Genomic DNA, 27782 nt, shown 5'->3' on the forward strand with positions numbered 1-27782 from the left:
GTAGATTTTGCTTTATGTTTTGGATCATTGTCTTGTTGGAAGACAAATCTCCGTCCCAGTCTCAGGTCTTTTGCAGACTCCATCAGGTTTTCTTCCAGAATGGTCCTGTATTTGGCTCCATCCATCTTCCCATCAATTTTAACCATCTTCCCTGTCCCTGCTGAAGAAAAGCAGGCCCAAACCATGATGCTGCCACCACCATGTTTGACAGTGGGGATGGTGTGTTCAGCTGTGTTGCGTTTACGCCAAACATAACGTTTTGCATTGTTGCCAAAAAGTTCAATTTTGGTTTCATCTGACCAGAGCACCTTCTTCCACATGTTTGGTGTGTCTCCCAGGTGGCTTGTGGCAAACTTTAAACGACACTTTTTATGGATATCTTTAAGAAATGGCTTTCTTCTTGCCACTCTTCCATAAAGGCCAGATTTGTGCAATATACGACTGATTGTTGTCCTATGGACAGAGTCTCCCACCTCAGCTGTAGATCTCTGCAGTTCATCCAGAGTGATCATGGGCCTCTTGGCTGCATCTCTGATCAGTCTTCTCCTTGTATGAGCTGAAAGTTTAGAGGGACGGCCAAGTCTTGGTAGATTTGCAGTGGTCTGATACTCCTTCCATTTCAATATTATCGCTTGCACAGTGCTCCTTGGGATGTTTAAAGCTTGGGAAATCTTTTTGTATCCAAATTCGGCTTTAAACTTCTTCACAACAGTATCTCGGACCTGCCTGGTGTGTTCCTTGTTCTTCATGATGCTCTCTGCGCTTTTAACGGACCTCTGAGACTATCACAGTGCAGGTGCATTTATACGGAGACTTGATTACACACAGGTGGATTGTATTTATCATCAATAGTCATTAGTCATTTAGGTCAACATTGGATCATTCAGAGATCCTCACTGAACTTCTGGAGAGAGTTTGCTGCACTGAAAGTAAAGGGGCTGAATAATTTTGCACGCCCAATTTTTCAGTTTTTGATTTGTTAAAAAAGTTTGAAATATCCAATAAATGTCGTTCCACTTCATGATTGTGTCCCACTTGTTGTTGATTCTTCACAAAAAAATACAGTTTTATATCTTTATGTTTGAAGCCTGAAATGTGGCAAAAGGTCGCAAAGTTCAAGGGGGCCGAATACTTTCTCAAGGCACTGTATATAGGGCATCAGCCTCTAAGGTGCAGGGTTGTGTAACCGGGTGGAAGCCGGCTAGTGATGGCTATTTAACAGTCTGATGGCCTTAAGTTAGAAGCTGTTTTGACCTCGTCTGTACTGTACTGACCTCACCTTCTCAATGATAGTGGCTTGAACAGGCCGTGGCTCGGATGGTTGATGTCCTTAATGATCCTTTTGGCCTTCCTGTGACATTGGATGCTGTAGGTGTCCTGGAGTGCAAGTAGTTTGCCCCAGGTGATGTGTTGGGCAGACCGCACCACCGTCTGGAGAGTCCTGCGGTTGTGGGCGGTACAATCAAGTTGTAGAAACATCTCAAGGATGATCAATGGAAACAGAATGGACCTGAACTCAATTTCGATTCTGAACACTTGTGTAAATAAGTATTTCTAGAAAAGTATAGAAACCTATTTTTAGTTTGTCGTTATTGGGTATTGTGTGCAGATTTATAAAGAATTCAATTAATTTAATCCATTTTAGAATAAGGCTGTAATGTAGCAAAATGTGTAAAAAGTCAAGGGGTTTGAATACTTCCTGAATGCGCTTTATTTAACCCATTTCTATATCTTGTGTTGTTTTTGCCTCCATTTGCCCATCCAGAAGTAGTGTTATCTCTTCTTTAGTGTTGAGGCCTGTTCATAGGTATCTGTGCATCTCTGATTAATGCCTGTATTGCAGGTAAGTGCTTATTTTCACTTCAAAACTATTCTTGATATCACAGTTAACGCATCATCTGACTCTCCTTGGTGTAACATATCACACATTTCTTTTTTCAATTTGTTTGAAGTGGACCATGCTTGCTTTGTTTTTCATTGTTCATTGTGACCTCTCCAAGTATTCTCTATGTTCCTCCTCCTCCTGACCTTCTGAATGTTTTTGGGACCTCCTTTTTCAACACCACAAATATAGACCTAAAAACCTGCTTTACTGATCTCTTTGGAAGGTAGGTTTGAACATTTACAACAGTAACAATGGTTTAAGAGCTGGTAGATATCAGGATATAACATGTTTCCCTATAGATCATTCTACAAATCTGACCTAATGCTTTGTTGCTGCACTGTGAACAATGGGACCATATCATTTGACGGCTCCTGGAGCACGGTGATCAACGGCACTTTGTACTTCACCAAATGCTGTGACCTCTTTAATAACACCGATTGTAACTAGGCCATCCTGTAAATCTTATGTTGATTACCAGTGAGTAGATTAACTTATTCAATGTATGTATATATTTTTCATAACTTTTATTCACATTTTATTGTATATATTTATACTGTAAGTAATATAGAGTAAACTCTGTCCTGAGAATGCAAAATGAAGATAAAGCATGTACAGATTAAACCAGCCCTTTGACATGTTATTTTTTTAATGATAAATATTTATTTCTTATGATTCACCCTTTCATTCAAAGTGTCAGAAGACAGATATTATGAAAATAAATGTAAAGATATACTGAATTGTATATCGATTGTAAATTATAACATTGAGTAAATCTGTAAATACAGTACGTAAAAATATGAGTATGAACGTTTGACAAGAATGGTACTGATTTGGCCTGGCCTGTTTGATACTCTGATCCAAACGAGACATTTTAAAATGTAATACACTTTTATTTTACAAAATCTGTTGGCACCACATAACATACCAAATATTACAGTGTCATGGACATTAATTTCAGTAGCACTCTGCCAACAAGCACACACATAACTCACTCACTCACTCACTCACCTCACTCACCTCACTCACTCACCTCACTCACCTCACTCACCTCACTCCAGTACATACACTACAAACTAGTGACAATATCACCCCATTACACACATTACAGACATTTAACAGTTTGCTCATGTCACAACAGACCACAATTTTCTTACAGTATTTTTGACACGGTCATCTACAGTTCATGAATAAGTAAACACCAGAAGTGTGAATGATGTGAATGCATATCAATTTCAGTCATAAAGATAAGCTACCAGGTGAGCTACTGCTTTACTGTGACCATGGGCCAGGTCTAACCCAGTTTTTACATGGTTCTCATATTATATAGCCATGTCTTTCACTTTGTAAGTTGACTCATGCGTGTAAATGGCACTAACAAAGTTAGTGTTCATTTCTATAAGCCCCTTCCCACTCTTCAACACTCAAAGCTTTGTCAGTTACATATCACGACAAGTGCCAATCGTTTGAGGAACCAGGGAAAGGGGATCGGTGTACTGTACTGTTCAGACTTAAGCTGTGAACATATTAATTTCTAATTAACAGATTATGGGGTTTATAAAGTTCAACAAAAATGAACTGAACTACAAAAACCTGGCAATTTTCAAAAGGCAAGAAAACATTTGCAAAAAATGTGCACAAAAACAAATTCCCAGTAAAGAGGCAAGAGTAATATTGTCTTTGCTCAGTATTTGGAAGGGTGCATTGCATAGTTTTAGGACATAATACTGCCATAATAGAACATCTTAGAACATGCTATTCCACTAACATTAACAAGATCAAATTACTGACCAACAAAAACAATTTCTACAGTGCATTTGGACAGTATTCAGACACCTAGACTTATTCCACATTTTGTTACTTTACAGCCTTATTCTAAAATTGATAAAATTGTTTTTTTCTCATTCAATCTGCACACAATACTCAATAATGACAAAGGAATACAGTTTTTTATACATTTTTGCAAAAATACTGAAATATCACAAGTATTCAGACCCTTTACTCAGTACTTTGTTGAAGCACCTTTAGCAGCGATTACAGCCTCGAGTCTTCTTGGGTATGACGTTACAAGCTTGGCACACCTGTATTTGGTGAGTTTCTCCCATTCTTCTCTGCAGATCCTCTCAAGCTCTGTTAGGTTGGATGGGGAGCATTGCTGCACAGCTATTTTCAGGTCTCTCCAGAGATGTTTTATCAGGTTCAAGTCCGGGCTCTGGCTGGGCCACTCTAGGACATTCAAAGACTTGTCCCGAAGATGCCACCACCATGCTTCACCGTAGGAATGGTGCCAGGTTTCCTCCTGACTTGACGCTTGAAATTCAGGCCAAAAAGTTATCATGTTTCTTGTTTCTCATGGTCTGAGAGTCCTTTAGGTGCCTTTTGGCAAACTCCAAGCGGGCTGTCATGTGCCTTCTACTGAGGAGTGGCTTCCGTCTGGCCACTCTACCTCCGTGACCAAGGCCATTCTCCCCCAATTGCTCAGTTTGACCAGATGGCCAGCTCTAGGAAGAGTCTTGGTGGTTACAAACTTCTCCCATTTCAAAATGAAGGAGGCCACTGTGTTCTTGGGGACCATCAATGCTGCAGACATTTTTTGGTACCCTTCCCCAAATCTGTGCCTCGACACAATCCTGTCTCGGAGCTCTACGGACAATTCCTTCTACCTCATGGCTTGGTTTTTGCTTTGACATGCACTGTCAACTGTGGGACCTTATATAGACTGGTGTGTGCCTTTCCAAATGTCCAATCAATTGAATTTACCACAGGTGAACTCCAATCAAGTTGTAGAAACATCTCAAGAATGATCCATGGAAACAGGATGCAATTTCGAGTCTCATACCAAAGGGTCTGAATACATATGTAAATAAGTTTTTTCTGTCTTATTTTTAATACATTTGCTAAAATTCTGAAAACCTGTTTTCACTTTGTCATTGTTTGGTATTGTGTGTAGATTGATGAGAGAAAAAAATAATTGTATCAATTTTAGAATAAGGCTGTAACTTAACAACATGTGGAAAAAGTCAAGGGGTCTGAATACTTTCCGAATGCACTGTATGTCCAAGACACATACAGTACATCACAGATGTACAAGGCAGTTGGTGCACTCCAATCCCCTTGCATCTGCATCAAGCTATTAGATTGCTGCTTACAGCCACCACTTTTCATCCAGCACCATTGTTTCAACCACTTCATAAGTATCTTCTCCTTTGCAGGGGACAGAGCACTTGGTTCTGGACCTGAGGTGAATCACTGTGTCCCATTTCCTTAGTGCTGGAAGTTGAAGAGACCTTAAAAGTACTGTACCTCCACTCAATTAACCAGTTCAGCAGTTCAACAGTAAGCTGGAGAAGGGGGAGTATCTTACTACTGATTGTGATTGAGAAATTCACAGTATTGTTACACAACCATCCAACAGGGTCGATCATTGACCTATTCCCTAGATTTGAACTAATCTCCCTGTTTTTCTCTTGGATGAGGACTTTTCAGGCACAAAGTCTGCTGCATTTTGTTCAAGGCCATGCTGGTCATCTTAGCTTCAACCAAACTAAATACAGTAATAGGTGACAGGAAAACAAAGTTGAATGTTTGCGTGAAGGAAAAGGGAAGCAGTTTTGATATGTATTCCCTTTTGTCGTTTTTACCTCATACCACAACTTTGAGTCTGTCATCGGCATTGGGTTTGGCTGTGGACTTGTTTTCTGTCTCCCCAGTCTTTCTTGGCACCTTTGGGCTGGAGGTTGGCTTTCTGGTTGTCAAGGGGCTGTTCAGTCCTTTTCTCTGTAGCTGGGGGCTGGATGAGAGCAACTTCCTGTTGAGCTGAGGGCTGGATGAGCCCAACTTCCTGCCGAGCAGGGGGCTTCGGGAGACTTTGATTTTGGGGGGCTGCTGCAGGGTGTCCATGGGCTTCAGGGTTCTCAGGCTGAGAAGCCCACAGTAGTAGTTACACTGATGCTGAGTCAGGAACTGCTCAAACACCTTAGGAGAACCATCCTCTGTAAGGCCTTGATACCTGCAATGCAGAAGTAATTTCCTTAGAGTTGGATAAGACGATGTGGACCAACTGGTAAAACATTTGCACAAATATATGCCTACTTTAAATAATAGCATCAACAGAGTTGGGGAGTAGTGAACTACACGTAGTTCAACTGAATTTAACTACATTTTGCCGTAGCTTGGTGGTAGTTGTACTGAATTCATATCTAGGTAGTGTTTTCTCTAGTTAATTACCTTTTTTCAATGTAGCGGTATAGCTAGCTACTGGAAATACACACTACCTTTTTTTTGCAAAAAGATAAGAAAATATGGGTGAAGTAAGCAATCATTTCCTTTCTTTTTTGGCATCAGACCTGCTTAATTCTCACTTGAAATATTTAATTGGCTAAATTACACATTATGTTAACTTATGACTCCAGAGTTATCTGTTCTTGCAATTTGTAGTTTGACATTTCAGATTTACATATGATAATTTAAAAAAAAAGAAGTAGTGAACTACTTTTTCAAAGTAACTATAGTTAAGTAAACTCAATTTTTCTTAAGGGTAGCTGTAATGTAGCTTAACTTCTTCCAGTGTGAAGTAATCGGTAGCTTGGTAAGTAGCTTTATTTCCATATGACAACCTAAATATATAATGATATACAAACCCCTTCAATTTTGTGACGATTCTAACTTTAGTGATCTTTGGTCCAACACCTGAAATAAACAAATAACACGGATCATTTTGTTGTTTCAACTGCCTTTTTTCATCTTTTTCTTTTGAGAATGACCTTGTCTGCTAGTCTTTCTTACCCTCCAGCCCAGTGACCAGTAAGTTGCCGTTTGTCCATTGGTGGATCCAATGCTGGAAGGAGCAGCATTTCATTTCCACCTCTGAGGTGGCTCTGGTGATCAGCCTGCCTTTGGCATCCATCATACAGTACTTGAGGAAGATGTCCTTCAGGTCAGCCTCCACAGTGGCATATGGGACCGAGTTGGCAGGGCGGTACATCAGATAAAGAGGGCTCACTCTGTGTAAGCATGCAGAAAAACAAAGGGAATGAATGACATAACCATACTCTGTCATTTTTTGTCATTGATTTACTCATACTATTGTGTATTTATAATGATCATTGATAATGATCAAAATTTGAATTGCAGTCATTATATTACTTACTCCAGTGAAAAGCCAAAGTTTTCAATCACCCTCGCCTCAGCAGCAAAGATTTTGCAATACTCCCGAACTGTGTTTTGGATTTTGCACTCCTGGTGAGACAAAAGGCAAAGACGCATTGCATTTGTGTCACATTTGTTTTCTCATATGCTTTTTCTCTATAATCACCAATTCAATGTTAAACTAGTGAAAACCCATTATGCACTGATATGCACCCTGGACTCTTTTTAGTTTCTTAAATCTGTACCTGAATGTCCTCATGATGTGATGTACAGTAAGACTCACCTGCTTAGTAATTTCCATGTTTCTCTCTGCAAGGTTGCTGTCCTCATTGGTCCCATAGGCGATGGGGTTTTGTACTTTGATGATGCAGTTGGTTCCGGACTCAAACACAGGGTCCAGGCCATAGATGACCTTCACCCTGCAGGCCTTGTGTGCACAGCCCTCTCCCAGGTGGGCCTCTTGTGTCATGATGCGCCCAAAGAACTTCTCCCCCCAGTATCCCGGGTCTGCTAGGCCTTTGGTGAACAGCATTTGAGTCATTTCTATCTCTTCTCCAACTGTAAAGTATGCAATATGAATGTCAGAAACTCTCTACAGGAGCAGTAACATTGTGTTATATCATAGCAATAAGTTAGTCAACAATACAGTATGTTTAAGTTATTTAAGCAATAAGGCCTGAGGAGGTGTGGTATATGGCCAATGTACCACGGCTAAGGGCTGTTCTTTGCGCAACGCAGAGTGCCTGGACATATGACGCAATACAGAGTGCCTGGGCACAGCCCTTAGCCGTGGTATATTGACCATATATCACAAACCCCGAGGTGCCTTATTGCTATTATAAACTGGTTACCAACATAGTTAGAGCTGTAAAATAAATGTTTTGTCATACCTGTGGTATACAGTCTGATATACCACGGCCGTCAGCCAATCAGCATGCAGGGCTCGAACCACCCGGTTTATAATACTGTATAAACCTCCTCAGTGCCTATGAGGCTTACCTTCTAAATCCTCACGCAGGAAGTACTGTGAAAGTACTGCAGAAAAACAAAAAAACAAGCACAATTAGTAACTCATGGAATAAATGGTTGAAGTAATGTTGTGGGATTTGAAATATGCCATTAGGTTAACATAATTTACAGTCTACGCTGAGAAGGAAGTCAGTTGAATCAGTCCCAAATTCGTTCTTGATTGTGCAGCCGTACACCCCACAATCTTGACTGGATGTCTGGACGATGGCCAGCGCTACTTGGCTCTCATCTCCTCCACTGGGAAATAAAAGAAGATAAAAAGGTTGACGTGACACAAGACACACGCTCACAGCATATTCAATAATGTATTCACCTCCACAAGAGGTCACTGTGAGACTGAGACAGACAGTAGTGCTGCGTGCCATGCTTGCACGAGGGGAGATTTTTCTGACCTAGCAGCCAATAGCACAGATTTATATTTTAAAGCCCCCTGGTGAATAGCGAAATAGTGTCTCAGTTTTCAGTGGCTGTGTCTGGCCAAAGCTTCACCTCCCTGTGTCAGTCAGGATCAGAGCTGTGGGCTCCCTCGTCACATAAACTGGACACCTCCCAGAGTGAGAATGAGAGAATGATATGGCTGTGTGATAAACCCGCTGCTAAAATTAAAGGCTGTTCATCTTCAGAACATTAGTTCTTCAAATATAGCACATGGCCCAGATGAACCAATCAATGGGGCTATTAATGAATGCTTACAGTAATACTGTACAAAGCAACTGTTTTCAGAGGGCAGGTGTCTATTACTGTAAATGCACGATGGCTTTGATCAGAGTGAATATAAATGCCATGTCACCGCTAGATAGATGTATTGCAAGCAGTTACTGTAAACTCTGGGTTGGGAGATGCCCTAGGGATTTACCTTCTTTTCACCTCAACTATCTCTTCCTCGTCCCTGTACCACTTGATAGAGGAGTCACTGAGCACGTTGAAGAACTGGCACCAGAGTTTCAAGTGTCCTGAGGCATCTGGGAAGGGCTCTCCCCTGATTTTACGGATAACCTGAGGAGCTGGGTGGGGGGACACCAAGGTAAAGATATACTGTACATGATTTCCTCTAACGTTTCTACATTCAGAAGCAGCTTCCTGATCAGCTCCTCCTGATAGGAGACACCAACACCAAGAGATGGACATAGAAACAATATTGGATTAATCGCATACATTTCCTATTTTATTGTTTTACCTTTGAAGGGGTTCAGCTTCTCCTTCTCAGGAGGTTTGACCTCAGTCTTTGGGCTCTCTGGCTCCTCTGTGTTGGCCTCCACAACTTTAGGCACCTCCAGAGTTGCATTCCTACGGCTCAGCAGAGGGGAGCGTCTCTCCAGCGGTGGGGTCTGTGAGCCTGCTGGGGCCTGCAGGAATGCTGCCCTGCGAGCCTGACTGGGCGACAAGTATGGAGCCGCCTCCTTGACCTGGGTGTCCAGTGGGCTACCACCCACACCCAGAGCCACCACTACCCCTTCTCCCTCCCTGGGGATGAAGATCTTGCGGCGAGCTCCAGACGCCAGCTCCTCAGGCGTGGCAGAGCGGATGAGGGTCAGACTGTCCCTTCTTTTCAACTTGGGGCTGCTCTCACAAGACAGGGAGGACGTTGGGGTGTCTCCACCACTCTGCTCCAATCCTGCCTTCTCACTGTTAGCAGGGTCATCCACAGTAATGGCAGGGGGAGTCCTGGACATTAACCTACGAAGAGTACTGGGACTCCTGGGGGGTGTTGGGGGTTTGACAGCAAGCCTCTCAATAGGGGTTCTTTCTCTTGGTTCATCGCCAATGATGTAAGACTCTATCCTTGACTCTTTGAGTGGTTTTACCTTATCAGTTTCTGTAATACTGATGTCCTCAGCTTTTTGGATTGTTGTTTCTTCTGTTGGCATTACGGGTTTATATGACACAGAGGGGATATTGTCTATCACGCTACGTTCCTTTGTTTCTATAGTCTGTTTTTGTCGAATACTATGGGGTTTGTCAGACTCAGGGGTAGAAGAATTTTCTAAATCACTCTTGACCCCCCTGAGCATAGCCACGAAGGATTCTGATTCTTTACTCTCATTTTTAAGAAGCTCTTCGCTTTCGAAAGGGCTATCCTCACAGATTACAGAAATAGGAGGGACCACAAACAGAGGCACTTTGGGTACTTCCTCCGATGTTCCTGTATCTAAGACGAGGGGCTTAACTTGTGGATGCTCATGGTCTAGTTCACTATCATCAGAATATGAAACATTTATTTTAGGAATTAACTTATTATCCGTCTTTGTGAGGCACTCACTACTCGTTGGTTTCTCTGCCGTAGGCGTTTTTGCCTCTTCAACTGGTGTAACTTCCTGCACTTTCTCCATTGGTTCGATGATACTATTATTCTGCTTACTTTCTTGAGTGGGTGTCACATCAATTATCACTGGGGTAACAGCTGCACTTTTTTCTGTGATCATTATGTCTAAAACATCTTTTGCATCATCCTTTTGGAAAATGGCTGACTCTGATGTAGGTTCATTGGGTGTAATACGTATTAATGGCTGTGTAGGCTCTTTGACTTCTGGTTCCGTAATCTCTATATTTGGTATAATCATTGGCTCTTCTTTTGTCTGTTGTTCTGTCACAATCATTTTGATTTCTGGGATTTTAAGAGCAGAATCTACAATTCTAATCTCTGTTACATTTCTAGAATATCCACCCAGATGAGTGGCATTAGCCTTTCGACTGGTAACTGATGCTGCCACTGGTTGCTCAGCGGGCACAATGGCAGAGCCTCTCACAGGCTGTCTCTCTGAGTGGCTCTTAGATTCACCCAGCATTTCTACCTTTATCTCGGTCACAATTTCAACCCGTTTCTCCATAGTGAGGGTTGGCACCTCATTTCTCTGTAAACTCACATTCTGGTTGCCAAATGGACAGTCCACTAACCTATTCTCCAAAGCAGGAGTACATTCCACTTTTAAGGCACTTTCAACGCTTTTCTCTAAAGCTAAGATAGATTTCCTTTTTGTGTTGAGATCATGGTCCTCTATGCTCTCCCCTGCCACAGGAGGGTATTCATCTGGTATTTTTAGAACTCTATTCTTTAAACTCTTTTGCAGCAAAGTGGGAGAAGATTCCTCCAATCTTTTGAAATGTATCTCCTCCTCCTTGTTATGTATTTTCTCTTTACTCTCCTCTAAAACCGGGATGCATTCTACGTGTACTTTTGAATAAATTGTCTCTACATTCTCTTGCAAAGTATCAATATCCTTGTCTTGGGACTTAGAATCGTGTGTACTAACTTTATCATCCAAAGTAAGAGTCTGCTGCTCTTGTGTTTTAAAATGGCATGTTTCAATTCTCTCTTCCACAGCAGGTGTTTTGATATCAAATATCCCTGCACTCACATTTAAAGTGGGACATGGTTGATTCTCTGCTTTGACATCACTTTTCTCTCCATGATTCTTATAGACACTTTCAATGCCCTTGTCATCCACATGCATTTCCTTCTCTTTTTCACTTTCGATGAGGCACTGGCTGACTGTGGGTGGGACATTACTGTTATGAGCACTCCCACTGTCATCCATACTAGTTAGGTTTGACATGTGGGGACCTGCTCCACTGCTGGGGTCTGGGTTCCGTGTAGAGTCAGATATACCCGGTTTGTGTAAATCTTCAGTTTTATCATTTAGTCTTGTCACCTGATCAGTCCCGGATGAAAACACTTGGATGTTTATCTCATGTGGGGCTGAGACAACCATGTGGGGGACTGAGTCTGCCTGGGTCTGATCCTCGGCAGCCTTGAGGCAAAAACAAACACAGCTGTTTAGTACCACATAACATCAAACACTCACATGGTATTTGTAAAGCCCTGAACAACACCATAATTAATAACAACACCATGATAACTACTATGTTAGGATTTACCTTAGTGGTAGCTGATATAATCATATTATCTTGTGACTATGAATCTTTATCGACACTTAGCTTTGGAGAAGTATCACAAACCAATAAAGATTATCTGCAACGAAAAGGGTTTTTAAATCATTGACAAACTATTTGTTATGGCCAACCACATGACCAAGGCCAGTATGTTCACCTTTGACTATTGAACACTCAGTGCTTCTTTAAGACTGAGGAAAGTTGTTTTCCATAATAAATCAGTTTTAAAGAATGACCAGAGATATAATATAATTCCAGAATATTTAAAGATCCATATCAGAGTTTGGTAACACTTTATTTGGATAGATGGTTTGTAGATGTTCAATAACTATCAACAACATTTCAACTATCTACTATCCCTAGCCCTAATCTTAACCCTAACCCTAATCCTAGCCCTAACCCTAATCTTAACCCTTTTACCATAACACTTAGTCTAACCCTTTACTGTAACCGTAGCAAGCAGATTCTTATCAACAGATAGTTTGTTGATAGTATGATCATCTGAAGATAAAATACAGTATATGGGAATATCCAAATAAAGTGTCACCCAGAGTTTTCAACATACGTGAACTGTATAACCTTTGTGAATATGTTAAAATCGGCAAATGTGTACATAATGTTTGTGTGACCACGGACAATTTAAAAAAATTTTTTACGACCGGTCAGTTTTCATGAACTCTCCCTTACCCATATCGAACAGGATCAAGGTTAATTGAAACCAAGTGTTGGAAAATGTCAAGTGTTTAAAAACGGACAGCTTTATCTGCACCAGATAAGGTAAACGGTTTCATGTTTTCCACACAAGGAAAAAACCTGTAACCCAAACACTGCTACTGTATTACATATGGCAGTCTAATAAGGGACATAATCATATGATCTGATGATACAATTAAAGAATCAATAAATTAAACCATTCTATCGTTTATTTTATTGAATGCTTTTCTATTTTGTAGTAATGTATTTAAAGGGGGACCAGGTGTTGGGATAATTCAGATGTTTTCTTGTCAGGTACAGTAGGTTAAAGGATGCTGTAAATGGACCTGTTGTGTTGAAGTTGGAGATTTCCCCAGCCCTTTAACAGGTGTGTTGCTTGCACAGTGAGCTGAATGAATGAGTGCATATCTGTTGGCAAGGGACTATCATCCCACCTCAAGTGACTAATGCTCAAAGTAATTTGCTGTTGCTGAGCACATGCTTAGAAAATGTAATTGTCTTTGGGGAAATAGAGACAACACGTGACTTTAACATAAAAGTCATAAATTATATTTGAAAAATGGAGCCTTTAAAAAGTAACATTGCCTGTGGCAAAAGCAATTTCCATGTTAATTAAAACAATCAGATGCATAAATGTTTTATTCTAATGCAATATTTTTCCTGGATTACAGGTTTGTTTGAAGAGCAGTATGTAGTATAAATATCTGAAAAATAACATTTATCATTTTGAGGAATCTATCTACAACTTCCCCTGGCTTTTTTCTCAGGTCATTCATTGTGTTATGTGACGTCAAACAGACCCCTTACAGTTCCATGACATGTTAGAACAGGAGAGTCCGAGTTGTGTTAAATGAAGAGGAACTGGTGTCATGTTCAGTCTAAAAAAATGTTACTCTAGCCTGAACAAGGCCTCTTTAACAGAATTTTTAGTCTTGTGCACAAACAAAGTTCTGTCGATTGTTATGAGTTCCTCCAATTGATTTGCCACAACTTCTAACATTAACTGGCCACAACCGGAAAGGGGAGTTGCAGTTCCACATTATGGAGAAACATATCCACAAAACCATTGTTTGTGTGAAGAGTGGAGAGCAGCTCCCCTTACTGCATGTTCTAATGTTCTAATCCAATATAAACACAATGGGCAGCAGACTTCCAGGTTAATTGGAATTAGCACCGTAGGGGACTAATAGAATTAGTGTCATAATGTGTCACACTGGCATTGAGAGAGATGTTGATTCTAGTTACATTACTGAGACGTTAAACAGAACCATATCAGTTTGCCAGTGAAGTTAGTCTATGATGTGTCATATAGTTGTGTTGTGTACGGTATAACATTACAATGAACAACGTCAGTAAGTTGTGGGCAGGACTACAATCAAACAACCATTATATATACAGTACCAGTCAAAAGGTTGAACACACCTACTCAATCAATGGTTTTTCTTTGTTTACTATGTTTTACATTGTAGAATAATAGTGAAGAAATCAACACATATGGTATCCTGCAGTAACCAAAAGTGTTAAAAAAAATCTAAATATATTTTACATTTGAGGTTCTTCAAAGTAGCCATCCTTTGCCTTGATAGCTTTGCACACTCTTGCATTCTCTCAACCAGCTCCATGAGGTAGTCACCTGGAATGCATTTCAATTAACAGGTGTGCCTTGTTAAAAGTTAATTTGTGGAATTTCTTTCCTTCTTAAGGCATTTGAGCTAAAATGGCAATTTAACTGCACCTCAGATTGCAGCCCCAAAAAATGCTTCACAGAGTTCAAGTAACAGATACATCTCAACATCAACTTTTCAGAGGAGACTGTGTGAATCAGGCATTCATGGTTGAATTGCTGCAAAGAAATCACTACTAAAGGACAGCAATAAGAAGAAGAGACTTGCTTGGGCCAAGAAACACGAGCAATGGACATTAGACCAGTGGAAATCTGTCCTTTGTTCTGATGAGTCCAAATGGTTCCAACCGCCGTGTCTTTGTGAGACGCAGAGTAGGTGAAAGGATGATCTCTGCATATGTGGTTCCCACCGTGTAGCATGGAGGAGGAGGTGTGATGGTGTGGGGGTGCGTTGCTGGTGAAACTGTCAGTGATTTATTTAGAATTCAAGGCACACTTAACCAGCATGGCTACCACAGCATTCTGCAGCGATACACCATCCAATCTGGTTTGTGTTTAGTGGAACTGTTATTTGTTTTTCAACAGGACAATGACCCAACACACCTCCAGGCTGTGTAAGGGCTATTTGACCAAGAAGGAGAGTGATTGAGTGCTGCATCAGATGACCTGCCCTCCACAATCACCCGACCCCAATTGAGAGGGTTTGGGATGAGTTGGACCTAGGGCTGTGTCTGTCACAAAATTTCATCAGCTGGTGATGGTCAATTACCGTCGGTCTCATGGTAATTGCCTATTAATTAACATAAAGGAGTTCCACACATGCAAGCTGCTGATGCGTGCCTTTTAAACATCTACATTCTAAAAGTCTAAAGTGTAATAAATCCATTTAATTGCCTGTACACCGTCACAATAAATCCATTATTAATTTTAGGCAGGTCTTTCCTATGAAACATTAGAATATGAACAAGTGCCATTATTTTATATTATATGATTTTATAGTAAGAATATAATTGAACATCACTGAATAAAATTGAAAGAATATTTTTCCTTGCTAATGCGTGCATGGCGCTGTTATTCTGTATTCAGCTTAAATTGTGATCATTTGAAACAGGTTATATGCTTGATTTTAAGTTATTTAAACATATACGGGCTGCATGATTCCACATTATTGATGATGTACAAAACTAGAGTGGTTATCTCGCCACCATGACAGGGGGTCAGCAGATGTGTCCGGTTCCTTCTCTTCCATAAAGCAGGTCATCGCGGTGTCGCCACGCACTTACAACTTTAGTTGTTCTACAAACGTTGAGCTATATGTTTTGATTTTTAATACATTGTAAGACTGCATGATGAAACTCTAATGATGATTTGAAAAAAGTAACTTGAAAGGCATGAGCTCTGCTTTCTTATTGTGCAGTCTGTACACACTCCAATAGTCTCTCATTCACAATTTGACAACTTGATAATACCTTGAATTTCACGGCGGCATCCCCTTTGTGGCCATAATGCACCCTAAAGAAATGCATGCCTTTTGCAGCCCGGAGTGCTGCGTAGTGCCCTTCTCCCTGAGTGTTCTGCGCAATCCGAAGCTCCTCTCACTTACACGGCTCTCTGTCATGTGATCGGGTCTTTCTCACAGGCTACAAGTGAAGACAGTCACATCGGGGACGCACCTGCACGTGTCCTTATCCAACTCCGAGGTGCATATTGAAGATATTGGAAGAACTGTCCACATTTACTTTTCGTCAGCCAACAAGATGAGTAGGCCTAATGAACAGCAAAAGCACTAGACTATGTCAATCTACTATCCCCCAAAGTACAAAAGTTGACCAATTCTATTCTGTACGAGAAATAAATATTCCGAACATCGTCTGGGACACTTGTGGGATGCAATAGATCCCAAACCAATACAACCACTAGCATCAAATTTTTTTTTAATGCAATGTGGCTGACACAACAGATCAGAATGTTTAGCTTAAAATGTTGATAAACTATTAGGCTATTTCTTCACATTATAAGCGCTGCAATGCGCACATGGTAGTAGGCTATAAGCACCAATGTTCCATTAGCGGAAAACACCCTTATCAAAAGTGACCGCAAATGCAATTATGCATGTAATGCTTTTATAAAAGGTAGATTTTATTTTATTTAATGTTTAAACCTACGCACTGCTTATAAATGCTAGTTAGTTAGACTCTACATCCCTTGCTTAATTTGAAGAAGTTATTTGGCCACTTTAGTTGTGATGTAAACCTTACTAAAACATATAGGCCTATGGGATAGGCTACATGAGATGTGCGACTATGATAAAAATAAATATTAAAAAAGGCATTCTTATGCTGGGCATCATTCACAAGTGGTAGGTTAATATTGTCACCCATCAGACTATCCTTGATTTAATCTTGTCTTTACATATACTAAATAATATATGTGTGACATTTGTTTTGATTTAGAATGTACCATTATCATGCACCTGTATCGAAACAGGGGCAGCGGGAAAAAAATGCATGTCATCTATACACTTAAATAGCATCTATGCTTTTCCCTGTGGGTAATTTAAAAAAAATGTAACATTTTAATTTTCATGCCAGCCAGGTAGGCTATACTCCTGTTGTAAATGTGAGCAATGTGCTTAATATAAGGAAAGTTCGACAAATAAATATAGCAGTCCTAGCCTACAGAAAGCTGATGGGATCCTCGTCTTTTTATTAGTGGCCATCACTCTGTTTTCTTGCGCAATTGCATAGCCTATAGAAATGTTGCGCAACATGAGCGCATGGGCTCTCATGAAGTGTTTGATCAGATTTTCAAATACATTTGCATTGATGTCAGAGTGATTAGAGGGACAATAGAGTGCTGAGTGCCAGGCAGTTAGCACGTTTGGTAGCATCAGAGCTTGGAGAAGCCTAATTACTGTGACAAACGGTAATGTGGAATTTGACTGCCTTCATGACTGGTAACCGCCAGTGTGGCGGTAAATCGGTGACCGCAACAGCCCTAGTTGGACCATAGAGTGAAGGAAAAGCAGCCAACAAGTGCTCAGCATATGTGGGAACACCTCATGAAGCTGGTTGAGAGAATGCCAAGAATGTGGAAAGCTGTCATTAAGGCAAAGGGTGGCTACTTTGAAGAATCTCAAATATGAAATATATTTTGATTTGTTTAACACTTTTTCAGTTACTACATAGTTTGATGTCTTCCCTATTATTCTACTTTGTAGAAAATAGTAAAAATAAAGAAAAACCCTTGAATGAGTAGGTGTGTCCAAACTTTTGACTTTTGGGGGGGGGTAGATCAGCTTTAATATTGTGGATAGATGATTATATTATCCAGCAGAGCTAATTGTTAAAATATAATGATATTTCATGGTCACAACATAATAGTTGGGTACGCCTATCTTAATTTCTTCAGTACATGCAAATGTGTGCTAATGCAACCTTAAGAGTTTGACAGTGAGATAGATGTAGAGTTTTGTCATTACCATCAAAGCACAATGAAAACAGTGCACAGATAATTACAGAATGTTTTTCATTTCAATTTCTAGGAGTTTTTGTAAATCCAATTTTTTTTCAGCTTATCCAATCTCCCTGAGAATTATTTGTATTAGTCAACACCAGACTGCCCGAACTGGGCTCATTCTTTTATACAAGTTGGGCAGATTCCCTGTTTCCCCCACTACATTGCTTGAGGTGTTGCTCTCGAGTGATACTGATGCATTGAAACCCACACTCTCAAGAGTCTAGATAGTCTGACAGAGCCTGGCTGACACACAACATGCCCCCATGTTGCTGATAGTTTCTTGGTTAGTGTGTTCTGTCTGTTTTAGACAGTACAGTGGCTACGAACACACAACTAACAAACTAATAGTCTCTGTTATGATTCATCTGCATTCAGCATGTTCTTTGGACTTTCTCTATCTATTTGCTGTGGCTTAATCATATGTATCATTTTAGCTGTTGGCCTGGAGTGGTTAGACTCAAGTCTTGTTGCACAAATGTACAATATATAAATAGCCTTTAAGTGGCTCCCTACTGCAGTGTGCAACTGAGCGGTCAATGTAATCTTAGAAGCAACAAGGCACAACTTACCTCACTGAGGGCTGGAGGGCCAGACATGGGCACTGTCTCTGTAGTGTTGCTGATCACCTCCAGACATACATCCATGGCCCTCTGCTCAACATGCTTCAGTGAACGAGGCACACTCTCTGGTGCTCTTTTGGAAGCTGAAGGGGGTTCTTCTGGGTGTGAAATAGTAATTCCACGCTCGTGTTCATCTGGGTTCAACCGTTCCAATGAATCTGGCTGCTGGTGTGGTAACAGAGTTATCAGGGCTTTCTGTAGCCCAGCTACCTCCATGGGTACTGTCTCCTCTGTGGGGGTTTTATACACCTCTGGTTGACCATCTTGCTCTTGTGTTTGTGGATGGGGAAGGCTAGGGTATGGCTGTGTTGGGGCTAATGTATGACCTCTCTCGCTCTCCTGACCTTTCACATGATGATCATGAGAAGCATGATCCTTCTTGCTCTTACCAAAGAAAAAGTATTTGACTGAGTGGAGCACATTGGAAAGAGTTTCCTGCATGTGGTGGTGATCGTGATGATCACCCTCCTTGTGGGCATGTGTCTTAGCCTCCATTTTGACTTCTGAGGCTGTGTTGCTATGTGCTGTTGTCCTATGCAACTGTTCTGCTTCTCTTGCTCTTTCTTTTTCGCTCTCAATTGACAGTTCTCCCGCTCTCATTTTCTCTCTTTCCTGTTCTCCAAGAATCCTCTCTCTGTCCATCCCCTCTCTGTCCTCCCTCTCTCTCCCCTTCTCCTCTCTCACATCTGTTTCAGGATCAGCAGCAGTAGTATCCATTGTCTCCGCTGCCAATGTTTCCTCCACTTGTGCAGGGATCTTTTCTTTAGCAGTCTGCGAATGAAGGGTATCTGCCAGAAATTGAGACAAACTTATCCCTCCATCATATGAATTTTCTCCGGTGCCCGGGCCTGTATGACTACTGCCTGGTCCTGTATGACTACTGCTGACAACACCAGAATCTACACCATTTGAGATCTTTATTTTCTTTTTGGCTTCTCTGGTTTCTCTGTTGGGAATTTTGCCCGCATTCTCTGTAGGTTTTACTGGAGCCAATTCACTGGCTTTAGCACTGACCCCATTAGGTTCTTCAACAGCAGGTGCTAGCTGCTCCACAGCCTCTGCCCCCTGGCTGACTGTGATCTCCTCCCCATCTGGTGGTGAGGAGGGGACGCTTGAGGCCCGGCGTTTCCTCTGAGAGGGGATCGGGCTTCTTCGGAGAGGCTGCTGTTCCAGAGGCTCTTTCTGGATGTTCTCCTTGCCCCTTTTCCTGCTCTCCTCCAACTCCCTCTTCTTGTTCTCTGCCTTCTGTTTCAGCTTGGCAAAGAACCTCTGGTGGATCTTGTACTCGCTCATGGTGCCTACCTCCAGAACCCCAGAGCAGGAGACAATGCCTTTGCTGTTCCTGGCTGAAGCCTGATAGATGGCTGCATCATCCACTGTGCAGCTGGAAAAAGAGGCTCAAATAATTTAAGGAACTGTGCAGGCATCATTGAGCACAAGTTCAAATAGAAAACCCAAATTGTAATTGTTGAATTATATGGTTTCGGGTATATGGTTTTCTCTGTCTTACTTACTTGTAAATATGGAGTGTGTGAGTTTTTCCATTGCAGCCAATTTTATATTTTGGAAGACCGCAGTATCGGTCCAACTCCATGTCGTCTCGGTACCACGTCAGTTCTGGGGCTGGGTTACCTATGGACATCACATGGAGATGGTACATCACAGACATACAGTAAAATATAATGACTTGGTTTAATACTAAAATATATATATTTTTGATAAGATATTGATAGTTTCATGTTTATCTCTCATTACGAGTACGCCCTCATTATCCTCATTTTTTTATTTACAAGTTACCCTTGAGATATCACACAGTAGCCACTAATCATTAAATAAATAAAACGTTTTGAAATGAAATTGTATCAAGAACAAAGTCATGTTTCAGACTGTTGCATCATAGCGGTATGCAAGGCCACAAGTTTTACTGCTGTAGTTGAAAAGCAGCCAACCCAAGTGCCAGAGGGAAGGCAACAGCAAAACCTGCTTAGATTTTCAAACCTATTTTTGTCTTGATTCTCTGGGCCAACATTATGACATTGCATCATTTAGTCTCAGCTGCCTTTATTTTTTAACTGCTTTTTTTCTTTTTACGTTATTGAATACGCTTTAGAATAATTGTAAAGAACAGAAAGGCCTGCACACTTTATGCTCCCAATTTACTGATTTATTGACTATTCTTGTAGAGTGCTCACATCCCAAAATATACACATTTCACCTCACATGACCATTACGCACATGCAATGGTGGGTGAGGAAACAATTAAATTAACTTTTGCGCATAGTCAATCATAATTTTTCACAGAGGTACATATGGTCATATCGGATAATATACATACAAATGTGTCCAAGTTAAAGCCTAGGCAACAGTAAAAAAAAAAAAAAGAGATTACATTGTAATACCCGTCCATATGACCATTATGCGCAGGACGCGTGGTGGCCATAGTTATAACTACAGTGACCTACACTACAGGACCAAAAATATGTGGACATCTGCTTGTCGAACATCTCATTCCAAAATCATGGGCATTAATATGGAGTTGGTCCCCCTTTTGCTGCTATAACAGCCTCCACCCTTCTGGAAGGCTTTCCATTAGATGTTGGAACATTGCTGTGGGGACTTGCTTTCAATCAGCCACAAGAGCATTAGTGAGGTCGGGCCATGATGTTGGGCGATTAGGCCTGGCTTGTAGTTGGCATTCCAATTCATCCCAAAAGTGTTAGATGGGGTTGAGGTCAGGGCTCTGTGCAGGCCAGTCAAGTTCTTCCACACCAATCTCGACAAACCATTTCTGTATGGACCTCGCTTTGTGCATGGGGGCATTGTAATGCTGAAACAGGAAAGGGCCTTCCCCAAACTGTTGCCAAAAAGTTGGAAGCACAGAATCGTCTAGAATGTCATTGTATGCTTTCGTGTTAAGATTTCCCTTCACTGGAACTAAGGGGCCTAGCCCGAACCATGGAAAACAGCCCCAGACCATTATTCCTCCTCCAACAAACTTTACAGTTGGCACTATATGCATTGGGGCAGGTAGCGTTCTCCTGGCGTCCACCAAACCCAGATTTGTCCGTTGGACTGCCAGATGGTGAAGGGTGATTCATCCCTACAGAGAACGAATTTCCACTGCTCCAGAGTCCAATGGAGGCGAGCTTTACACCACTCCAGCCGAAGCTTGGCATTGCGCATGATAATCTCAGGCCTGTGTGCGGCTGCTCGGCCATGGAAAACCATTTAATGAAGCTCCCGACGAACAGTTCTTGTGCTGACGTTGCTTCCAGAGGCAGTTAGGAACTTAGTAGTGAGTGTTGCAACCGAGGACAGACTATTTTTTTACACGCTTCAGCACTCGGTGGTTCCATCTTTGAGCTTGTGTGGCATACCACTTCGTGGCTGAGCTGTTGTTGATTCTAGACATTTCCACTTCACATTAACAGCACTTAGAGTTGACTGGAGAAGCTCTAGCAGGGCTAAAGTGTGACGAACTGACTTGTTGGAAAGGTGGCATCCTATGACGGTGCCACGTTGAAAGTCACTGAGCTCTTCAGTAAGGCCATTCTACTGCCAATGTTTGTCTATGGAGATTGCATGGCGGTGTTCTTGATTTTATACATCTGTCAGCAACAGGTGTGGCTGAACTAGCCGAATCCACTCATTTGCAGGGGTGTCCACATACTTGTGTATATATCGTGTATTTCAAAAACAACTTGCCGCTGATAATATCAATGAGATGGGGATGACCATCTCACTCCAGGGATGACCCATGGCAAGAAGCCTCCAGTGATGATCCATGGCACGAAGCCTCCAGTGATGATCCATGGCAAGAAGCCTCCAGTGATGATCCATGGCAAGAAGCCTCCAGTGATGATCCATGGCAAGAAGCCTCCAGTGATGATCCATGGCAAGAAGCCTCCAGTGATGATCCATGGCAAGAAGCCTCCAGTGATGATCCATGGCAAGAAGCCTCCAGTGATGATCCATGGCAAGAAGCCTCCAGTGATGATCCATGGCAAGAAGCATCCAGTGATGAACCATGGCAAGATGCCTCCAGTGATGAACCATGGCAAGAAGCCTCCAGTGATGATCCATGGCAAGAAGCCTCCAGTGATGATCCATGGCAAGAAGATCCAGTAAGGAGTCATGGCACGAAGCCTCCCACGACGCCCTCCAGTCCGGAGCCTCCAGCAACGGTCCCCAGTCCGGAACCTCCAGCGACGGTCCCCAGTCCGGAGCCGCCAGCGACGGCCTCTAGTACGGAGCCTCCAGCGACGGTCTCCAGTCCGGAGCCTCCAGAAACGGTCACCAGTCCGGGGCCCGCAACGAGGGTGCCCAGTCCGGTGTCGGCGACGAGGGTCCCAGCACCAGAGGTGCCACCAAAGTGGGGTGAGCCAGTGGTGGAGCGGGGTCTACATACCGCACATGAGCCGCCACCGCGGATAGATGCCCACCCAGACCCTCCCCTATAGATTCAGGTTTTGCAGCCGGAGTCCGCACCTTTGGGGGGGCCTTAGAGCCTTTTTATGTCTCTATTTCGTTTGGTCAGGGTGTGATTTGGGGTAGGCATTCTATGTTTTTGTTTTTTATATGATTTTGTATTTCTATGTTTTGGTCGGGTATGGTTCTCAATCAGGGACAGCTGTCTATTTTTGTCTATGATTGGGAACCATACTTAGGTAGCCCTTTCCCTCCTTTCAGTGTGGGATGTTAACTTTGTTTGTGGCACATAGCCCTTAAGCTTCACGGTTGTTTCGTATTGTTTTTGTCTGCGTCATTTCTAATAAAAGGAATATGTACGCTCACCACGTCACGCTTTGGTCCTCTTCATTCGACGGCCGTGACAATTACAACAATACTGAATGAACGCTTTTATTTTAACTTAATATAATACATCAATAAAATCAATTTAGCCTCAAATAAATAATGAAACATCTTCAATTTGGTTTAAATAATGCAAAAACAAAATGTTGGAAAAGAAAGTTAAAGTGCAATATGTGCCATGTAAAATAGCTAACGTTTAAGTTCCTTGCTCAGAACAGAAAGCTGGTGGTTCCTTTTAACATGGGTTTTCAATATTCCCAGGTAAGAAGTTTTGGGTTGAGGTTATTATAGAAATTATAGGACTATTTCTCTCTATACCATTTGTATTTCATATACCTTTGACTATTGGATGTTCTTGTAGGCACTTTAGTATTGCCAGTGTAACAGTATAGCTTTTGTCCCTCTCCTCGCCCCTACCTGGGCTCGAACCAGGAACACGTCGACAACAGCCACCCTCGAAGCATCGTTACCCATCGCTCCACAAAAGCTGCGGCCCTTGCAGAGCAAGAACTACTCCAAATCTCAGAGCGAGTGACGTTTGAAACGCTATTAGCGCACACCCCGCTAACTAGCTAGCCATTTCACATTGGTTACACCAGCCTAATTTCGGGAGTTGATAGAATTGAAGTCATAAACATCTCAATGCTTGAAGCACAGCACGAGTTGCTGGCAAACGCACGAAAGTGCTGTTTGAATGAATGCTTGCGAGCCTGCTGCTGCCTACCATCGCTCAGTCTGACTGCTCTATCAAATATCAAATCATAGACTTAATTATAACATTATAACACACAGAAATAGGAGCCTTTGGTCATTAATATGGTTGAATCCGGAAACTATCATTTCAAAAACAAAACTTTTAATCTTTCAGTGAAATACGGAACAGTTCCGTATTTTATCTAACGGATGGCATCCCTAAGTCTAAATATTGCTGTTACATTGTACAACCTTCAATGTTATGTCATAATTATGTACAATTCTGGCAAATTAATTAGGGTTTTTGTTAGGAATAAATGGCCTTCACACAGTTCGCAACGAGCCAGGCGGCCCAAACTGCTGCATATACCCTGACTGCTTGCATGGAACGCAAGAGAAGTTACACAATTTCCCTAGTTATAAGAAATTCATGTTAGCAGGCAATATTAACTAAATATGCAGGTTCAAAAATATATACTTGTGTATTGATTTTAAAGAAAGGCATTGATGTTCATGGTTAGGTACACATTGGTGCAACGACAGTGCTTTTTTCGTGAAAGCGCTTGTTAAGTCATCACCCGTTTGGCGAAGTAGGCTGTGATTCGATGAGAAATTAACAGGCACCGCATCGATTATATGCAACGCAGGACACGCTAGATAAACTAGTAATATAATCAACCATGTGTAGTTAACTAGTGATTATGTTAAGATTGATTGTTTTTAGATACGTTTAATGCTAGCTAGCAACTTACCTTGGCTTCTTGCTGCCCTCGCGTAACAGGTAGTCAGCCTGCCACGCAGGCTCCTCGTGGAGTGCAATGTAAGGCAGGTGGTTAGAGCTTGGACTAGTAACCGGAAGGTTGCAAAAACGAATCCCTGAGCTGACAAGGTAAAAATCTGTCGTTCTGCCCCTGAACAAGGCTGTTAACCCACCGTTCCTAGGCCGTCATTTAAAATAAGAATGTGTTCTTAACTGACTTGCCTAGTTAAATAAAGGTGTAAAAAAAAAAATAATAATAATAATAATAATTGTCCCCAATCGGTGTCCAAAAATACAGATTACCGATTGTTATGAAAACTTGAAATCGGCCCTAATTAATCGGCCATACCGAACGGTGAATCCAATACAATTCTCTTATCAGTAATAGATTATCAGTATTTCCCCCTCCTAGGAGTCTTAACATGTTCAATACCAATGTATCTCAGAGAGCTGATGTTGTGACGAGCTTCCATGAAATGCGCAGCTATAGGCGTTTCTCTGATCAAGAGTCCTGTGTTCTGCAATCCTTGTTTTCAGATCTTGTTTAATTTTTTCCTACATAGCATAGACCACAAATAAACTTGATCAGGTATACCATATTTTTTGTGGAACACGTAGTGATGCCTGTAATCTTAATGGCCTTGCCCGTGATAGGGGAATTGAGCTTTTGCATTTGTTCATAAAGTTACATGGCCGCATCTGTAATTATCATTTGGCACATTTTGTCTAGGAAGGTGGAAGATCAGACCTCACCACCATTGGACTGATGTTGGGGGGCGTCTGAAAACTACCCGTGGGGGTTCTTTAAACGTCTTTTCCTGTTGTGGATCAGTGCTCAAGATGTGACATAGTTTTTTTTATGATAAAGGTCGAACTGTTTGCCAAGTGGGGAGGATTGAAGGAAGCATTGAACTCGTTGGTCAGGGGGTTTGGGGTGGATAAGCATTTTCTGAAGTAACTTGTCTCTTTGCATTGTCTTCTGCAAGAAGAGCAAAAGTCAACGTTTCTCATCATTTATCGCCATTCTCACTTCATGTTTGCATCGCTGTTTAGAAGTTGGTTTGTTTCTCCGCTTTCTCCAAATCCTCAACTCACAACTATCTAATGCATTCCAACACATACACAACTCTGAAGGATGTAGGCGTACCTGTAACCACACATGTCAACTTCACATTACAATTCTCTGACACAGCCTTGGATTTAACGGTGGTCTCAAATACAGGCTGGGTGTCCTCAGTCAGCTGAGCCATCACACCGAACAATGTACTCCTGGAGAAAGAAAGGGTGCTTTAGCTTGAGTGTCTGTTCTTCAGGGCATGTGCTAAAGTACTTTCCAATGAGAAGGCCAATATTTCAGGGATCTTTTAGCCAACCTTTATTCTGTACATTGTTTATTCCAGGCAGGGGAAGAAGGCAGTTACTAATCATTACTGATTGTGAAGGGAGATTGCTCTCTCAACGATTAAAAATTTCTCAGCAGTTGAAAAAGTGACATGGTCAAAGTACTTACAAAGTTATATTTTCAACAATGTCATATCAATGAAATTGTATATCAACGTCAATGTTCAATAACATCAAAGTCAATATAACAGGTTCACTTACAGTATTGTTAAAAACCGGTGTAGATTTGCTCTTTCACTCTTGGGGGTAAACCGGGATGTGTGGTTAAGATGTTAGTTGGAATAGGTGTTGTAAAAGTATGCATTACCTCGATGACCTGGATTGAGAATACCTTGAGTAGCTATTCAGAGAAAAGGCAAATAAAGGCAGCCCATCAGACATATTGGTGGTTTTGTGTCTTAGATTCTCTTACATGGGACTCAGTTGTATTTATAAAGTAGGCTACAAAAGAGATTATTACTGGTATTCTAAGAGTTGTGCTTTTCTTAAGAATGCTGAAATACTGTTACTTGGTTATTACTTGCCATGTAGCATTTTGGACATTAGGAAACAATCCACAGATATGTTGAGATGGCCGAAATATCTAATGAATGTGTGTGGTGGACAAAGTCGCACTGAAACACCAAGCGTCACAATGAAACAAGTAAGAAGAGGTGATCTACCTGTTTTCAGGCCTGACATTGGAGAGGTAGTTGCTGCTCTCCAAGCGGCCATTCGAAGAGCTGGGCTCCTCCTCATTGTAGCTGCCGCCGGACCTCCCGTTGCCAGAGTAAGAACGGGTCATTGGTCTTCTGGAAGTCATTGTCCACTCAACAGATATTCCCACAAATATAAAGGAAATGTGTCTACTACAGCAGACTGCTCCTTGAGTAAAAAAGGCTCAGCTTGTCATGTATCAAAGCCCCAGTTTCAAGTTGCAGTGTTTTACCGGTGTAAGAGTAGCTGGAAAAGAAAGGAGAAAACAGCTGTGAATACTGTTAAATGCTGGTTTAGGTTAGTCTGGGAAACCATTCACTCATTCGAATAGATCCTCAAAGAAAATATTACCTGTATGCACCTTTCTCAAGCAATGCAACAATTATCAAAACTCCAAAGTAATTTAGACAGTGACAACTGCTTTCCTTTGACCAAGCTAAGCAGTTGCAATGAAAAAGGTATACATATGAACCGTTATCAGGCTCTACAAGGGTTATTAGGAGTCAAACTGAACCCTTAGACATTATTTTAGAATTCAGAGAACTAACATTGAACTCAAACACTTCTTGGTTGAAACAAAAGTTGATGAATTTGGGAACTTACCATTGATAGGCTTTTCAAAGTCCCAGAGGCAAAGCTCTGACTGCAATTGTCAATCAAACACATGCTTGTGGTGCCAGCAGGACCCTATTTATAGCAGGCCTACAAATAGGTGCAAGTGCACATCACATTTTCCGAAACCAGCCTTCAGACATGTATTCAACAAGAGAACGCTATTTTGCTCTGAGAACAAATGAATGTTCTCCAAATTTGAAAAAAATATTTAAAATAGAAATACCAAGAGAAAACAGATCATTAAACACTACCATAGTTGACCAAGAAAGGTCATGTCAAAAACACAACCTCTTAACATGTTGACAGCAGTGAGTATAGACTCACATCTAGGTGGGACACTGTGTTGGTGAAAGACTTATTGCAAAACACTGATATGTC

At 41.5% G+C, this 27782-nt stretch overlaps 1 protein-coding gene across 4 annotated transcripts; it reads right to left on the minus strand.

Moving 5' to 3' along the window:
- Nucleotides 1–2525: 2525 nt before the first annotated feature.
- LOC139405489 (alpha-protein kinase 3-like) lies at nt 2526–27782 on the minus strand. 4 transcript variants are annotated; one of them, XM_071147847.1, is made up of 15 exons: nt 27393–27782; nt 26756–27035; nt 26401–26433; nt 25840–25961; nt 19942–20059; nt 18377–19811; nt 9237–11808; nt 8916–9063; nt 8169–8296; nt 8030–8065; nt 7314–7588; nt 7032–7120; nt 6668–6885; nt 6523–6571; nt 2526–5891 (listed from the first exon to the last, which is right to left on the minus strand). In XM_071147847.1, the coding sequence occupies exons 2-15, from the start codon at nt 26893–26895 to the stop codon at nt 5525–5527; spliced, it is 5730 nt and encodes a 1909-aa protein (XP_071003948.1). In that variant the 5' UTR covers nt 26896–27035; nt 27393–27782; the 3' UTR covers nt 2526–5524. The 4 variants fall into 4 exon arrangements, with proteins under 4 accessions (XP_071003948.1, XP_071003975.1, XP_071003957.1 ...); XM_071147874.1 differs by having other exon boundaries at nt 26295–26433; nt 27393–27459; XM_071147856.1 differs by having other exon boundaries at nt 27141–27396.

The sequence above is a fragment of the Oncorhynchus clarkii genome, chromosome 1 (genome assembly GCF_045791955.1).
Source record: "Oncorhynchus clarkii lewisi isolate Uvic-CL-2024 chromosome 1, UVic_Ocla_1.0, whole genome shotgun sequence".
NCBI lineage: Eukaryota > Metazoa > Chordata > Actinopteri > Salmoniformes > Salmonidae > Oncorhynchus > Oncorhynchus clarkii.